Genomic DNA, 18,329 nt, shown 5'->3' with positions numbered 1-18,329 from the left:
TTTACTTTATATACAGTTTCAATGTTTCCACGCTTCAATAGCTTCAGTTAACAACTGCACACTAGAAATGTTGTTAATTCTGCACATATCCAATACATTTTCAAATGTCATATCCAATTTTCTCAATGGTGTGCCTCTTATATGGGCATTTTAACATAACTGACTACTCCATGTTTGATTAATGAAGCATGCAATTCACTAAGTTCACAATCTTTTGCTTACTTTTTGGACAGATACTGGGAACAGAGGGGTGAAGCTCTGAATATTACCCAGCTGTCCTTGGTTCAATTATCAGTTTTGGTGTTCTAGGAGATGACTGAAGAGAGACAGGAAAGGCAGAGCCTACCAAACTTTCCTAGGGTAGCACTTGGGGCAAGTATCCCACAATGTTTGTTCCACCTACAATTTTTGTTGGCGATTACATATGGACAGGGAGATCTGTATTCAAGTGGGATGGAGCTTATGGAAGTAGGTGACAAGCTTTCACACACCATATTTTATGCATAACCCATGTGATCTTGTGTGTACAGGATGAATGTTAGTAAAGATTAAACTTCTCTAATGACTGCCTAGATAATAACTCGGCTAGTTCGGAGAAAAAAAAAATACGTCTATAAAAAATACACCCTTTTGTAGTAATAGTTTCCAAAGAACCATGATTTTTGTGAAGAATAAATGACAAATGGTAAAATTTTCTATAGTTCATGATAACTTTTGTAAAAGAGAAAATTGAGGAATAATTTATACTCCTCTTATTTGAGGTTAAACATGTTGAACACTTTTATGGCTTTCTTTCATGTGCAATGCAGGAATGCTGCACACTTCACCATTTCTGGTTTCTCTGTAGTTCCAATCATCTACTCAAAGTATGATACAGCTTCAAATTGAGTCGCCAGCTTTCATTTTTATGACAAATTACCTCACATTATAAGAAATGTTGGTGCTTCATAGGTATCATTTCATAATACATACCAGAAAAGGCGCAATTCAGAGACATCATGAATACAGTAACAAAGATGATTACTTTAATGAGAAAATTGCTGTTTATTATAGATTTTATCTAAACTTCCTATTTAGATAGCTAAAAGCATAAGTCATGGCAGTGAAACACAACACAGATATAAGAAATGTTGATTTGGTTATACACCTTATGGAACATTCCATGGTTCACTCCTATACATTAGTATCAGACAGTAAGTCACAGGCTATAACAGAGAATGTATAAGCATAGATACATACATTGGAAAAAATACCATTACCTGAAGTGCTTCAAGAAACCGAAATGAGCCAAGCCTTCTGCCCCGGGGTACAAGACAGTATGTGGAATTACGCAATAGCTCTTGGTAGCCAAATCTGAAAACAAGAGAATATTGTTAATAATTATTCTTTTATATCCACATTGTGCTTTGCACACACAGGTTTGCCCTTTCCCTCTGCCACCATTTCTACTCTCTAGAATTTTACTCCCTAAACTGTGAATGTGATCTGCACTCCAATCTACTTGTCATCGACAATGCCATTTAAGCTGCACAACCATACCACATCAAATACACATCATGCTGAACTGTACATTAGATTTATAAGAACCACTTTACATTCAGGTCATTTTCACCAGAACAGACTTATTACCGCCATAGGACTTGGTCTCCCTGTGATACTATGGATTATCATGTCAACATCGAAGCTTGCCATGGGGAACAGACACACAAAGTTGCTATCGAAGTCAGACTGGTATACACTTGTTATGGCTCCTGACTTCTGAGTTGCTTATCAAGTATGTTGTAATCTTACAGACAGCAAGCGCTCAGATGCAAGTGCTCAGCACATGGAACATCTAAAACGCATATACTTGCATGTTCCAATGTATATCATACAAGTTTGTCTGAACAATGGTGTAGCCAGAATGAATACTGAACATGTATGCATGTTGAAACATTCAAAATACATGTAAGCATACAAACTGTACCTGTATTACCTGTGCTTGTTATTTCGACAGTAATGTGCAAGAGTTGATTAAACACAAGAATTTCATCCATATACTCACAGTAGCAACAGCAATCTGTACCTTAAACGCATTAAATGAGCAGCAAAGGGTAATACAAAAAGTAGAACAGTAATTACAGGGTTTACCTAAAGAGGAATTTCAGGATTAGAACTGTCCTGCATGATACAGAGTTGTGAAAACCCACAGTAGATACCAAGCTGCCCACTTCTTGTGCATCAAACAGCTTCCAGCCAGAACAACAACAGACATGGCTTCCTTCTGGCAGAAAGCAAGGGTACTTGAGCAAAGTCTTCTCAGCAAATGCTGCTTACCCTAGTACAACCACAGGGGGCACAACTAGTTTTTGATAGTTACATAAATTATTAACTCATGAAACTAAAATGAACTGTGCGACACATATTTAGTGTTAAATGTCCTTCTCACATTTTTCTGCAGTAGCTTCTTCCTATTAAGTATTACTGAGGGCTTCTTTTAAAACATGTAAGTTAATTATTATTCCACATTGGATGCAACTGAATCAAAGTACTATTGACATTAAGCATTTGTTATATATTGATTTTATTTATTTCACCCCCATTCCACTGGTATACATCATGTAATATTTCTCACACTGCTCCTGAAAATTATTAGTGGCCATAAAAATATATATATTATACAAAAAAAACAAATTTGTGCCCTCAGTTGTATTGTAGTCTAATCACTAACTGCGTGACAGATGTCCATAAACAAAAAGTAAATACATGTTATTGTTCATGTTACATTGGCACATCCCTGAACAGTCATTACTTACAATCAGCTTACAACGCCTGCCACTATCAATCTGATTCAGTGTCTCTAAACAGTTAAGTGCAAGTCTGTCTTTACCACAGTTTTAGAATACTCCTTTGGTGAAACAGGAAGCATATCCTCTGTTTTCTTTCACTAGTTACACTACAGTGACAAGGCTGCTAATGGTTTAATTAATGAAGCAAAGTTTTCAATTTCAAAATGGACTATGAATCACTCACCAGCACATATGTTCATGTTTGCAATAGGTTTCTAATTAGGCCAGCTCTCTATTAGCACCAGCATGATATTGCATGGAAGACCACATTACTTCTTCTTTCGGCTGCTCCCGTCAGGGGTCGCCACATCAGATCAACTGTTTCCATTTCTTCCTGTCCTCTGCATCCTGCTCTGTCACACCAACCCAGGGTTGCCAGATTTCCAGCAACGCAAGTAGGGACAAAAAAAAAAAAAAAGGTCGCTCACGTCAAAGTGAAGACCAAAAAAAAAAAAAGGTCTTTAATGCGGAACACAGTTCCGCATTAAAGAACTAAAGAACTGAGCTTACTCTGCCTGCAATAAACACGGAGCTTCTCGTGTTTAATGCATTGCAGTTCCGCATTAAACACGAGAAGCTCCGTGTTTAGCGATTTTTGGTTGGCCGTATGCGGCATATGGGCCAATCAAAATCGTAAACACGGAGCTTCTCGTGTTTAATGCGGAACACAAGAAGCTCCGTGTTTAGCAATTTTTGATTGGCCCGTATGCCAGGTATACGGGTCAATCAATAAAAAAAAAAAAAAAAAACAAACAAAGTGGAGGCTGGCCGGGATTTAAACTGGCAGGGCGGGACTCGGGATCAGGCTACTGATCTCGGGACAGTCCCGCCCAAATAGGGACGTCTGGCAACCCTGCACCAACCACCTGCATGTCCTCTCTCACCACATCCATAAACCTTATCTTAGGCCTTCCTCTTTTCCTGTTACCTGTCAGCTTTGTCCTTAGCATCTTTTTCCCAATATACTCTGCATCCCTCCTCAGCAAATGTCCAAACCAACGTAATCTGGTTTTGTCTCCAAACCTTCCCACCTGGGCTGACCCTCTAATATACTTATTCCTAATCCTGTCCATCCTCATCATACCCAGAGCAAATCTTAACATCTTCAACTCTGCTAAGTCAAGCTCTGACTCCTGCCTTGTTGTCAATGCCACTGTCTCCAACCCATATAACATAGCTGGTCTCACTACCCTCTTGTAGACCTTCCCTTTCACTCTTACTGGTAATCATCTGTGACAAATCACTCCTGACACTCTTCTCCACCCACTCCATCCTGCCTGTACTCTCTTCTTCACCTCTCTTCCACACTCACCATTACTCTGAACTGTTGATCCCAAGTATTTAAACTCATCCACCTTCGCCACCTCTACTCCCTTGATCCTCACCATTCCTCTATCATCCCTCTCATTCACACACATATATTCTGTCTTAGTCCTGCTGACCTTCATTCCTCTTCTCTCTAGAGCATATCTCCACCTCTCCAGGGTCGTCTCCACCTGTTTCCTACTCTCACTACAGATCACAATGTCATCTGCAAACATCATAGTCCACGGGGACTCCTGTCTGATCTCATCTGTCAACCTGTCCATCACCATTACAAATAAGAAAAGGGCTCAGAGTTGAACCTTGATGTAATCCCACCTCCACCTTAAATGCATCCGTCACTCCCACCTCAGACCTCACCGCTGTTACACTACCCTCGTACATATCCTGTACTACTCTTACATACTTTTCTGACACTCTCAACTTCCTCATACAATACCAAAACTCCTCTCTAGGCACCCTGTCATATGCTTTCTCTAAATCCACAAAGACACAATGCAACTCCTTCTGACCTTTTCTGTTCTTCTCCATTAACAGTTTCAGAGCAAACATCACATCTGTAGTGCTCTTTCCTGGCATGAAACCATACTGCTGATCACTAATCATCACCTCCCTTCTTAACCTAGCTTCCACTACTCTTTCCCATAACTTCATGCTGTGACTGATCAGTTTAATCCCTCTGTAGTTACTACAGCTCTGCACATCACCCTTATTCTTAAAAATCGGTACCAAAACAATTTTTCTCTATTCCTCAGGCATCCTCTCACTTTCCAAGATTTCAATAAACAATCTAGTTAAAAACTCCACTGCCATTTCACCTAAACACCTCCATGCTTCCACAGGTATGTCATCTGGACCAACAGCCTTTCCGTTCTTCATCCTCTTCATAGCTATCCTTACTTCCTCCTTGCTAATCCACTGTACTTCATGATTCATTATCCGCACATCATCCAACCTTCTCTCTCTCTCATTCTCTTCATTTATCAGCCCCTCAAAGTACTCTTTCCATCTGCTCAACACACTGTCCTCGCTTGTGAGTACGTTTCCCTCATTATCCTTTATCACCCTTACCTGCTGCACATCTTTACTCGCTCGGTCCCTCTGTCTAGCCAATTGGTACAGGTCCTTTTCTCACTCCTTAGTGTCCAACCTTTTATACAACTCATTATACGCCTTATCCTTAGCTTTTACCACCTCTCTCTTTGCCATGCACCTCATCTCCTTATACTCTTGTCTACTTTCTTCATTTATTTTATTTTACATTTGTTGACCGGGCTAGTCTAGCTGGATACATGTCCATTTTCAGTACAGGCCCGGGGAGAAAAGCGCCACAAAAGGACAACAGATATAATGCTTGCTATACAAAAGAATAAAATGTACAAGTAATTACATTGTTAGGAAAAAAGAAATATATATGTAAAAAAAAAAATATATATATATATATATATATATATATATATATATATATATATATATTTTTTTTTTTACTCTCTCTCTATTAGTAAAATTGGAAAAACAACAGAGCTATAGAAAGTTAGTTAAGATTAGACAGTGTGGAAGATGGAAAAGGAGGAAAAAAGTTTAGTCAGGGTTAGTACAAGGGCAGAGCCATTGGGAATTTAGCCAGATTTTAAGATGCTTCTTGAAAGTATTTAATGAGGTTATTGCAGTAATTTAGTTAGGAAGTTTGTTCCAGACAGGTGCAATACAGTTGGCAAATAGACTATTCCCAGCTTTGTTGTTGGATTTGAAGGAGTCTGCTAGAAGCCTGGTGGCAGAGCGTAAGGCAGAGATGTTTTTATAAGGTGTAATAAGAGAGCTAAGTATAGTAGTATTTGAAAGGCTGATAGAAGATTTTGTGGGTGATGGTTAATTGCTGAAGTAGAATCTGATTATGAAGTTCGAGCCAGCCTAGTTGTTTAAGATTAGAGCAATGATGGAGTGCGAAGGGGGGTTCCTGTTGCAAATCTGGCTATATTATTGTATGCTGTTGCTAGTTTATTGTAATTAGCTTTAGATAAGTTTGAAAAGATCGGTGAGGCATACAGAAGGGTGGAGAGTAGGTGTGTTTGTGCTATAGTACTTCTGGCTAAGATTGTGAGGTAGGGTTTAAGCCTATAGAGTGATCCAAGTTTTCTATGACTGACTTGATGGTTAAGTTAATATGGGAATCAAAGTTAAGATTGTGGTCAATTGTGACCCCAAGGAGTTTGGTAGTGGGTTCTGGGGATATTATAGTGCCATTATTAGAAGTTATGTTAAATGTAAAAGAAGATGATTTTTGTGTAGGTGTAAAAAGTAATAATTTAGTCTTTTTGGGGTTCAGTAAGAGGCAATATTGGTGGAACCAGTTTTCGGCTGCTGTGAAGACTTTTTGTGTAGTAACTTGAAGCTCAGTTGGGGAGGAAGCTGAATATATCAGTGTAGAGTCATCAGTATATTGTATACAGATGGAGTATGGAATGGACTGATGTAGGTTGTTGATAAAGATGGAAAAAAGGAGAGGTCCAAGTATTGAGCCTTGTGGTACTCCTATTTTGATTGGAGGAAGAGAAGATAAGTGATTTTCCCAAAGTACTGCTTGTTGTCTATTATCCAAGTAGGAATTAAACCACTGGATAGTCTGAGAGTCTAAGTTAAATGATTGCAGGATATTTAGTAAGAGAGGATGGTTAACCATATCAAAGGCCTTTGAGAGGTCTAAAAATAGAGCTGAGGAAAGTAAGTTGTTGTTCCGATTTTTATTAATATTGACAGTGAATGACAATAGAGCAGTGGTGCTACTGTGATGAGGTCTAAAGCCATGTTGGCAGTCTGCTAGAAGATTGTTTTGGAGAAGATGATCAAGTAATTGCCTATGAACACATTTTTCCATGATTTTAGCTACTGGAGAAAGAAGAGCTATGGAACAGAAGTTAGAGAGCTCGTTCGAGTTACCACCCTTATGAAGTGGAATGATGCGAGAGACCTTCCAGAGGGTAGGAATACTTTCTTCAGTTATAGTTCGGTTTATTAAAATGGAGACAGGAAAGGCTAGTGCTTTGGCACCTATTTGTAGGTACTCAGTTGGGATGAGGTCAGCTGAGGGGGTGCATGGTTTAAGTTTGGTAAGTAAGGTATAGATGAGGTCTGTCGAGACAGGTTGTAATTTGAAAGAGGGGGGCTTATCATTAAGGAAGTGAGGTACTTGAGTGGATTTTGGAGATAAAGTTGATGCCAGGGTAGTGACAGTGTCTAAGAAAAATGAGTTGAAAGTGTCAGCAATTTGTTTGGGTGTAGTTTGAGTGAGGTTAGAGGGAGTTGGTGTTTTGGAATGGCCAGGGTGAAGAAGTTTGTTGATACCCAGAAGTTTTGAGGATTTTGACATTGGGAGAGTTGGAATTCCCAATAGTAATTTTTTTTATCTTGGAATATTAGTTTCTTTGCTTCGTTTCTAAGTTGTTTAGAGATTATGTGGTCAGCTGAGTTTTTGGTAGATCTCCATTTGTTCCAAGTCCTATTTCTAAGTAGCATTTTTTTGTTTGGTTTCTTTAGATACCCAAGGAGCAGTCTTAGCTTTGGTTTTTTTGAGTCTTTTGGGGGCATGGAGGTTGAGAATTTGGAGGAATTTGTTGTCGAAGTATAAAACAGCCTCATCAAGAGGTAAGTATTTTAGAGGAGACCAATTACAAGCTTTGAGTTCTAGTTGGAAGTTGGCTTGTTTGAAATTTGTTTTGTTCCTGATAGTTCTGAGTTGTATATTATTGGCTATAGGGCTCTTTATTCTGTTGATGAAAGTGATTAAATGGTCACTAATATTATCTGGTAGTGTTCCTGTGGTATAGGTCATGGGGTTGCAATTAACTAGTATCCAGTCCAAGATGCTCTATTTAGAGCTGGTTTTGTCTATTCTTGTAGTGACGGTAATCAGTTGATGAAAGCCATAGAGATTTATATGTGAAGAGGGTATTTAGGAAATACAAGAATTCCAGTCAATATTAAAGTCTCCTAGTAGTATAGTTTCCTGAGGGAAGGAGGTTGAGAGCCAGCTAAGAAGGTTTTCAAGGGTGTTAATGTTATTACCTGGTGGGATGTAACAGTAAATGATATAGATGGATTTACTTGTGTTCATTTGTAATTTGGTTATTAAGATTTCACTATTGCATAGTGAGGGAGGTTTGGTATCTAGTAGGGTAACCAGTAGTTCAGTTTTGTAAAGTACTACTACCCCTCCACCCTTTTTGATATTACGGTCAAGTCTAATGATATTATATCCTGGTGGTATTATGTCAATGTCTTTGGTGTCTGCCTTTAGCCAGGTTTCAGTTAGGCAAAGGATATCAAAGGAGTATAAGTCAAGGAGGGCATGGAGTTGAGTTGTTTTATTATTCAGGCTACGAATATTAAGGTGGGCTATCTGAAGAGAAATGGGACTGGAGGGAAGACTTGAATAAGTTGCTTGTTTAATTGAGGGGATAGTAGGGTAATAGGTATTTGGGCCTGGATTGGGGTGAATGTCGCCATAAATGAATAAAAGTTGTTGGTGACTATAGGTATGTTTGCAAAGTTTGGAAAGTAATGGCAAAGGTTTCACAAGTTGAAAAAACTTGATATGTGTTGCTCTGTGGTATTGAGGTTTAAGGTATGAAGAAGATGAGGTAATATTGCAGTGAGATAGTGGGGTGTATTCATAATGGGTATTAGTTTGTTTTGCTGTTAGATGGGATAGAGTAAGCTTTCTATTTTCATAGAAGGTAAGGGAGTAGGAAATGAGAAGAGTATTTAGGAGTAGGATGGAGTAGATAAGGATGTTATATTTGGAAATGCTTGGATTATACATAGTAAGTGAAGGTGTGGTCAAGTAAACAGGAATAGGATGGCCAGGGGATAGGGAAATAGTAGGGTATAGCTAATTAATCTTGTTATCTTATAGGTTGATGTAGCACTGGGCTCGGGTGTGGAGATAGAGAGGTAATAGGGTAGAGCTAATTAAGTCTGAGATGTTATTGGTTGGAAATAGTAATGGGATGGGTTATACACGTATAAGTGTAGGGCCACTGGGGGTGGTTGGGAATTGGGGGTAGGGTAGGGGAGTGGAGTGAGCCCACAGGGCGAACGGAGCGGGTAGAGCAAGGAAAGGTAAGTTGCACAAAAAACAATCAGTTAGCTTGTTTGTGAGGTGGGTCAGAGAGACTTGGAGGGAAGTTAGAGTGTACAGACTGAGCTAATACCATAATGGATTCATGAGCATTACCACAAAAAGTGGTAAATGAAGGGAGGGCAGGAGGATCAAAAACATATATTACACATACAACTACAGGAAGATATAAGCAGAGAGATGGCGGTATATGTTCCCTTCTAGGTCTAGCTTTACTAGGTGAGGAAAAACAGAGCTAGGGAGAAAGCCTCAGGATGAGACAAGGTAGCACTATATGGGGTAGAAACTGTGTAGTAAGTTTCGCCGAAGTTGCTTTTCTTAAGGGCGGGAATACCAAATTGGAAGGGAAGCAGACTTATGCTGCCATCTAGTGGCCTTAGGATGTAATTACTAGCTAAGATATCAAGCTAATGAAAACGGGCAAGGGTAACAAGGTAGCAGAGATGGAAGGGAAGTAAGGGTTATGTTAAGCTGCTGGCGGACATGAGGCAGAGCCCTATCCTCACAACTAAATGTCCCCAGAATTGGTACAGACAGTAAATACTGATTAGATAGTAGCACTAGTAGGAAAATACATGTGGCAATTCTTATTCAAGATGCTGTACAGGGTTCCGTTTAGAAACCTGTATTCCGCTCTACAGGTGGCAATTCAATGGAGGGCAGTCCGCTGGGCAGGTAACCACAACAGGAGAGGACTAGTACACCCTACAGTAGGCAAGCTGAAAGGAAAATAATTCATTAGAATAGTGAACTTACAATAGTTATCAGCTCTATGTGAGAGCGATCAGGTTTTAAGCTAGCATGTAGATAGTAGCGGTATGGTAGTGCCTGAGAAAAAGAACTAGCAAAGGATGAGGTGTTAGAACACATTAACAGAAAGAAGAATCAGTTAAACACAGATGAAGGAGTCTAACAGATAATAAGGAGATGAACAATGAATGTTGAAGGTAGAAGGAAAACAAAAGCACTGTAGTAGGTAGCAAAAGACCACGCTCTACAACAAGCTACAATGTGTTATACAGTAAAGAGATACCCTGCTGTGTGATACACACATCCAGATCTTTCAGGTTAAAATTCTAGCAAAAATGTTAAAAACTCAGTACAATTGTAAATGCAAACAACTGAACGACATTGGAGCGCAATAACCTTAAAGTATAACTAAGCAGAATACTGGGCAGGTTTTAGTTCTAAAAAAAATGTTAAAACAGGTACAAAGTAAAAGCAATCAATTGATCGACCTCAGAGCACACTAACTTAACAAAGCAAAGCTATGCAAAATGCAATTGTCAGGTTTTAGTTCTAAGAAATGTTAAAACAAGGTATAATGTAAAATCAATTAACTGAACGACCTCTGAGCGCACTAACATAACAAAGCAAAGATTTGCAAAACACAATTAAACGCTCATACGCCACTGAGGTAGGCTAGAAAAAGTATGACATCAAACAGCCAAAAACTGGTAATGCAGCTAATATGCAGACTCGCTAATATTACTCAAGTATCTAGTCTCGATTGTGTTTACAGAATAGTAGAACAACAGCATAAAAACAGGTCTAGACAGATATGCAGAAGAAGCACAGACCAAAACCTGTACAGACTGAGTCAATAATAATAATATTCCATCTACAGTACATTTAAGTAGTCACCAATATTCTGAAGATTAAATACTGTTAAAGTTTAAACAAAACGCTTAGGTCTAATTAGCGAGGATGAGGAACTAGTTATCGCGACTACGATAAGCCTTCAGCTAGTCACTAACAACTTATATCGCTGTAAATAATACGTACAGAGTTTTAAGTCACTATTACAGATTCTACAGCTGGTATCCAAAAGAGAAGGTAGTTCATACAAACAATACAGTAGGCAGTCAGGTTATATCCCACATTCAGCAGTTATAAGAGGTACGCACCTATGTGCAAGCCAGCAGCGTGCAGGACAGGCAATTAACCTGGGGAGTGGGTATTTAAAAATGTCACCTCACCTGCTAGGGGCTCTATAAAGACTTCGGAGCGGGAAAATTAGGAGGCAGGTAGGCTGGGGGGGGGGGCTAAACCTACAAATGAAGGACAGGAGAAGGAGATGACTAATTGGCGGGGATTAGTGTGTGAAGACTAAGGCCAGGGGAACAGAGCAAGGAAAGGTAAGTTGCACAAAAAACAAAAGTACTAGAAACTGTGTAGTAAGTTTCACTGAGGCTGCTTCTCTTAAGGGCGGGAATACCAAATTGGAAGGAAAGCAGACTTATGCTGCCATCTAGTGGCCTTAGGATGTAATTACTACCTAAGATATCAAGCTAATGAAAACGGGCAAGGGTAACAAGGTAGCGGAGATGGAAGGGAACTAAGGGTTATGTTAAGCTGCTGGCAGACACGAGGCAGAGCCCTATCCTCACAACTAAATGTCCCCAGAATTGGTACAGACAGTAAATACTGATTAGATAGTAGCACTAGTAGGAACATACATGTTGCAATTCTTATTCAAGATGCTGTACAGGGTTCCGTGGAGAAACCGGTATTCCGCTCTACTGGTGGCAATTCAATGGAGGGCAGTCCGCTGGGCAGGTGACCACAACAGGAGAGGACTAGTACACCCTACAGTAGGCAAGATGTTGCAATTCTTATTCAAGTTGCTGTACAGGGTTCTGTGGAGAAACCGGTATTCCACTCTACTGGTGGCAATTCAATGGAGGGCAGTCCGCTGGGCAGGTAACCACAACAGGAGAGGACTAGTACACCCTACAGTAGGCAAGATGTTGCAATTCTTATTCAAGATGCTGTACAGGGTTCCGTGGAGAAACAGGTAGTCCACTCTACTGGTGGCAATTCAATGGAGGGCAGTCGGCTGGGCAGGTAACCACAACAGGAGAGGACTAGTACACCCTACAGTAGGCAAGATGTTGCAATTCTTATTCAAGATGCTGTACAGGGTTCTGTGGAGAAACAGGTAGTCCGCTCTACTTGTGGCAATTCAATGGACGGCAGTCCGCTGGGCAGGTAACCACAACAGGAGAGGACTAGTACACCCTACAGTAGGCAAGATGTTGCAATTCTTATTCAAGATGCTGTATAGGGTTCCATGGAGCAACCGGTATTCCGCTCTACTAGTGGCAATTCAATGGAGGGCAGTCCACTGGGCAGGTAACCACAACAGGAGAGGACTAGTACACCCTACAGTAGGCAAGATGTTGCAATTCTTATTCAAGATGCTGTACAGGGTTCCGTGAAGGAACTGGTAATCCGCTCTACTGGTGGCAATTCAATGGAGGGCAGTCCGGTGGGCAGGTAACCACAACAGGAGAGGACTAGTACACCCTACAGTAGGCAAGATGTTGCAATTCTTATACAAGATGCTGTACAGGGTTCCGTGGAGAAACTGGTATTCCGCTCTACTGGTGGCAATTCAATGGAGGGCAGTCCGCTGGGCAGGTAACCACAACAGGAGAGGACTAGTACACCCTACAGTAGGCAAGATGTTGCAATTCTTATTCAAGATGCTGTACAGGGTTCTGTGGAGAAACCGGTATTCCGCTCTACTGGTGGCAATTCAATGGAGGGCAGTCCACTGGGCAGGTAACCACAACAGGAGAGGACTAGTACACCCTACAGTAGGCAAGATGTTGCAATTCTTATTCAAGATGCTGTACAGGGTTCCGTGGAGAAACAGGTAGTCCGCTCTACTGGTGGCAATTCAATGGAGGGCAGTCCGCTGGGCAGGTAACCACAACAGGAGAGGACTAGTACACCCTACAGTAGGCAAGATGTTGCAATTCTTATTCAAGATGCTGTACAGGGTTCCGTGGAGAAACAGGTAGTCTGCTCTACTGGTGGCAATTCAATGGAGGGCAGTCCACTGGGCAGGTAACCACAACAGGAGAGGACTAGTACACCCTACAGTAGGCAAGATGTTGCAATTCTTATTCAAGATGCTGTATAGGGTTCCGTGGAGCAACCGGTATTCCGCTCTACTGGTGGCAATTCAATGGAGGGCAGTCCACTGGGCAGGTAACCACAACAGGAGAGGACTAGTACACCCTACAGTAAGCAAGATGCTGCAATTCTTATTCAAGATGCTGTACAGGGTTCCGTGGAGAAACCGGTATTGTGCTCTACTGGTGGCAATTCAATGGAGGGCAGTCTGCTGGGCAGGTAACCACAACAGGAGAGGACTAGTACACCCTACAGTAGGCAAGATGTTGCAATTCTTATTCAAGATGCTGTACAGGGTTCCGTGAAGAAACCGGTAATCCGCTCTACTGGTGGCAATTCAATGGAGGGCAGTCCGGTGGGCAGGTAACCACAACAGGAGAGGACTAGTACACCCTACAGTAGGCAAGCTACGGGCAAGCCAGCAGCGTGCAGGACAGGCAGTTAGCTTGGGGAGTGGGTATTTAAAAATCATCTCTCTGTCACATCTCTCTGACAATCCCACTTCTTCTTTGCCAACCTCTTTCTCTGTATACTCTCCTGTACTTCTTCATTCCACCACCAGGTCTCTTTGTCCTCCTTCGTCTTTCCAGATGTCACACCAAGCACATTTCTAGCCATCTCTCTTACTAGCTCTGCTGTAGTTACCCAGCTATTCGGTAACTCTTCACTGCCACCCAGTGCCTGTCTTAACTCTTCCCTGAACATCACCTCACAATTACCGTTTTTCAATTTCCACCATTTGATCCTTGGTGCTGACCTCACACTCATCCTCCTCTTCTTGATCACCAATGTCATCTTACAAACCACCATCCTATGCTGGCTAACTACACTTTTCCCCTGCCACCACTTTACAGTCTCCAATCTCCTTCAGACTGGCCCTTCTACATAAGATATAATCCACCTGTGTGCATCTTCCTCCACTCTTGTATGTCACCCTATGCTCCTCCCTCTTGTTAAAATACATATTCAACACTGCCATGTCCATCCTTTTCGCAAAATCCACTACCATCTGACCTTATGCATTCCTTTGCTTAACACCATACCTATCCATCACTTCCTCATCCCCTCTGCTTCCTTCACCAACATGTCCACTGAAATCTGCTCCAATCACCAGTCTCTCACCCTTGGGTACAGTCATCACCACTTCATCCAACTCACTCCAAAAGTTTTCTTTCTCATCCATCGCAAACCCAACTTGTGGAGCATATGCACTAAGAACATTCATCATTACACCATCAATTTCCAGCTTCATAAACATCACTCTATCCGACACACTTTTTACCTCCAAAACACTCTTAGCATACTGTTCCTTCAGGATAATGCCTACGCCATTTCTCCTCCCATCCATCCACACCATGATAAAACAATTTGAACTCGCCTCCGATACACCTAGCCTTGCTCCCCTTCCATCTGGTCTCTTGCACACACAATATACCAACCTGACCACATTACATAGTATTTTATTAGTATATTACAAACTAAACAATATTTTATGCATTGGTATGTTGAAGCCATGACACATGAAACATCTCAAGTTTGAGCAGTGTGGGAGGTTCTGTATTTCTTGGGAAGCTGGGAATGCTCCTTAATGGGTGTGTCAGCATTCCTCTAGGTCACCAGGGTAGAAACTGGTACACCTACCATAAATGTAGATGTTCGAGTGTCTTCACTGTTGCAGTCATGACTGTAGGGTTCTTCCCTGCCGGCAGGCAGCCCCAGGTCGGCCAGAATCCCAAATTCTGGGTCCCGCATCGGCTGTTCAACCATGCTCCCTGATGTCAGAGCGCCAAGAGTACAAAGCTGACAGCCGACGCCATCTTCTCCAGTTTTTCTTGCCCCAGATGTCAGGAGTCCCAAAATGAAAAAGGTCCCATAACCTTTGCAAATACACCTCAGAAGAATGGTGAAAAAAGGAAATACACAAAAGTAAAAATAAGAGGGGACAGGAGGGAGGAAGCAGACTGCAACAGTGAAGACACTCGAACATCTACATTTATGGTAGGTGTACACAACTGTACTGTGTTCATCGTGTTTCACTGTTGCAGTCATGACTGTAGGGTAGAATCCCAAAGCTGAAAGAAAGGGAGGTGGTCATAAAGTGGAAGGGGCGGCTAAAAGGCCCTGCAAGACTGCAGAGGCAAAGCCTGCCCTAGACTTAGAGTAGAGAGGAAGATTGTAGTGCTTGGAAAAAGTATGCACTGAACTCCAAGTTGCAGCTTCCAAAATATCCTTGGTAGGAACTCCCCTGAGGAAGGCCGCAGAAGTGGCAGCAGCTCTCATGGAATGAGTCTGTATACTCCCTGGGATTTGCTTTCCATGGTGAGAATAACAAAATCTGATTCCATGAGCAATCCATTTAAAAATGGTCTGTTTTGAAATGGCTTTACCTTGGGAACTGGAAGCATAAGAAACAAACAATTGTTCTGATTTTCTGATGTCCTTAGTTCTGTTCAGGTAAAAACGTAGCTGTCTGTGTACATCCAAGGAATGTAAGATCCTTTCCCCTTTATTTTGAGGAGTGGGGAAAAAGGTTGGCAAGTGAATAGTTTGATTTAAAGCCACTTTGGAAACCACCTTAGGCATGAAGGTAGGATTAGTCCTCAAAGATACTCTGTCTTGATGAAAAATAATATAAGGTTCCACAGCCATTAGAGCTTGTAACTCCGAAACCCTCCTGGCAGAGGTTAGGGCTAACAGGATGGCTGTCTTCCAAGATAAAAACTTGGTGTCAGAAGAAGCAGCAGGCTCAAAAGAAAGCAAGGTTAGTTTTTCCAAAACACAGTTGAGATCCCAAGCAGGAATAGGAGGAGATCTAGGAGGTCTTAAGTTCTTAGCTCCTCTGAGAAACTGTCGCATGAGCTGGTGGGAAAAGATGGGAGGGTCTGTATTATAATGAGCAGAAATAGCAGAGGCATGTATTTTAATGGAAGAGAAAGAGAGACCCTTATGTAAGAGATCTGTCAAGTAAAGTAAAATTAAAGTAATGTTGGGAAGAAGAGGATCAGAATCCTGAGCCTGCATCCAGGAACAAAATCTTTTCCATTTTCCTGCATAAGATTTTCTAGTGCTAGGACGTCTGGCTTCTAAAATGACATCCATAACCTGCTTGGGCAGTAAAGAAGAAATCAAAGGTCCTGGATTAACCAGGCCGCCAGGCTGAGAGTTCTGACATGAGAATGTAGAACCTGGCCCTGATGTTGAGACAGAAGGTTCGGAGACTGAGGTAAAATCCAAGGGGGCTCCAGGCATAGGTTTTTTAGAGTTGGATACCAAAACTGCCGAGGCCAATTTGGAGCCAGCAAGATGATCATCTTGGGCTTGTCCTGTTTTATCTTCAATAAAACCCGTGGAAGAAGAGGGAGAGACGGAAAGGCATATCCCGAGAGGTTCCTCCAACTGAATGGCAGGGCGTCCACTCTCCAGGCTTCTGTGTGGAAAATCCTGGTGCAAAAAGTCTGTAGCTGATGATTGAGATGGGATGCAAAGAGGTCTATGTGAGGACATCCCCAGACTGCTGTTATCATCTTGAATATTCTGGTGTCCAGCATCCACTCGTGTGGATCCGAAAGATGTCTGCTCAGACTGTCTGCCAGGAAGTTTTGTTTCCCTGGTAGAAACTGAGCCTGAAGATCCAGATTGCAAGATAGAGCTGTGTCCCATAGATCCATGGCTAGTCTGCAACGGGGTAGGAATGAGATCCCCCTTGCTTGTTTATGTACCACATAACTGTGGTGTTGTCTGTCCGTATTAACAGTTGTCCTGGTTGTAAAAGATTCCTGAAGGCCAATAGAGCTTTCTGAATGGCTAACATTTCTTTTAAATTGATATGCAGGTGCTTCTGATCCTTTGTCCAAAGGCCCTGCAAACAATTGCCCTGAAAATGGGCTCCCCAAGCATAATCCGAGGCGTCCGTGGTTAGAATCTGAGAGGCAGGAGGCAGACGGAAGGGCTTCCCTTTGTTTAGAGCACATGCCCTGGACCACCAAAGAAATTCCTTTTGAAGGCAAGGAAGAACGGAGATCAGTATGTCTAAACTGTGGCAATGCTGAGACCATACACTTTTTAGGTACTACTGTATTTTCGTCATGTGTAGTCTTGCATATGGTACGAGAAGGATGCAGGATGCCATGTAACCCAAAGCCTGCAGGAATTTCCTTGCAGATAGAGGAGTTAAAGTTGCCAAAGTTCTGAAAGTTGAAGCCAGCTGTAACTGTTTTTCGGATGTCAGAAATGCCATCTGGGTTGTGGAGTTTAGAAGTGCACCCAGAAAAGTTATCTGTTGCGATGGTGTCAAATTTGACTTTTTTATGTTTACAGAGAATCCCAGGAACTTGAGGAGGTTCTGTACAAATTCTAGATGCTGGAGTAAGACATCCTTGCTGTCTGCCTGAATTAGACAATCGTCCAGATAACGGTAAATTTGAATTCCCTTGAGTCTGCAGTAAGCTACTACTGGAGCCAGGCATTTGGTGAAGACCCTGGGCGCAGTAGATAATCCAAAGGGCAGTGCAGAGAATTGAAAGTGCCTTGAACCGGCTTTGAACCTGAAGTATTTTCTGTGATCCTGCCTGATGGGAATGTGTAAATATGCCTCCTTTAAATCCAAAGTTACCATCCAAGCATTTTTGGACAGCATTGGAAGTAGCTGCTGTAGAGTAAGCATCTTGAATTTTGGAATCTCTAGAAAGGTGTTCAAGACAAACAGATCCAGAATGGGTCTCCATGAGTTTTGCTTCCTTGGGACTAGAAAGAGCCTTGAATAAAACCCTTTTCCCCTCTCTGAAAGAGGAACCAGTTCTACGGCATTCATAGCCAAAAGAGCTTCCACCTGGTTTAAGGCCTCCATCCATTGATGTTTTGGAAGGTCTGGCTATCCGCTTAGCCTTGGCAAGGTATGAAAATGGAATTTGTAACCTCTTAAAACCACATCCAAAACCCATTTGTCTTGGGTTATTTGAGTCCAATTTTGATAAAAAAGAGAGAGTTTTCCTCCGAGAGGGGCTTCCAGGGAAGAAGTTCCTGTAGCCCCACAGGGGGAGTCATTGAGTTTGTTTCCTTTGAGATTGTGACCTGTCCTCTCCTCCCCTAGGGGTGGAAGCAGTCCACTGTCTTGGTCT

At 41.8% G+C, this 18,329-nt stretch overlaps 1 protein-coding gene across 1 annotated transcript in view; it reads right to left on the bottom strand.

Moving 5' to 3' along the window:
- Positions 1-18,329, bottom strand: part of LOC122792442 (exostosin-1a-like) — an 866,275-nt gene that overhangs the window by 793,116 nt on the left and 54,830 nt on the right. The window contains exon 3 of the mRNA XM_044060230.1: positions 1,260-1,353. Within this exon, the coding sequence (XP_043916165.1) occupies positions 1,260-1,353 (94 nt within the window). The remainder of the gene's footprint in view (positions 1-1,259; positions 1,354-18,329) is intronic.

Source organism: Protopterus annectens, chromosome 1.part2 (assembly GCF_019279795.1).
Source record: "Protopterus annectens isolate FY-2018-M chromosome 1.part2, PAN1.0, whole genome shotgun sequence".
In the NCBI taxonomy this organism is placed as follows: domain Eukaryota; kingdom Metazoa; phylum Chordata; order Ceratodontiformes; family Protopteridae; genus Protopterus; species Protopterus annectens.
The sequence above is the reverse complement of the archived record's forward strand: the minus strand, read 5'-3'. Positions and strand labels throughout refer to the sequence as shown.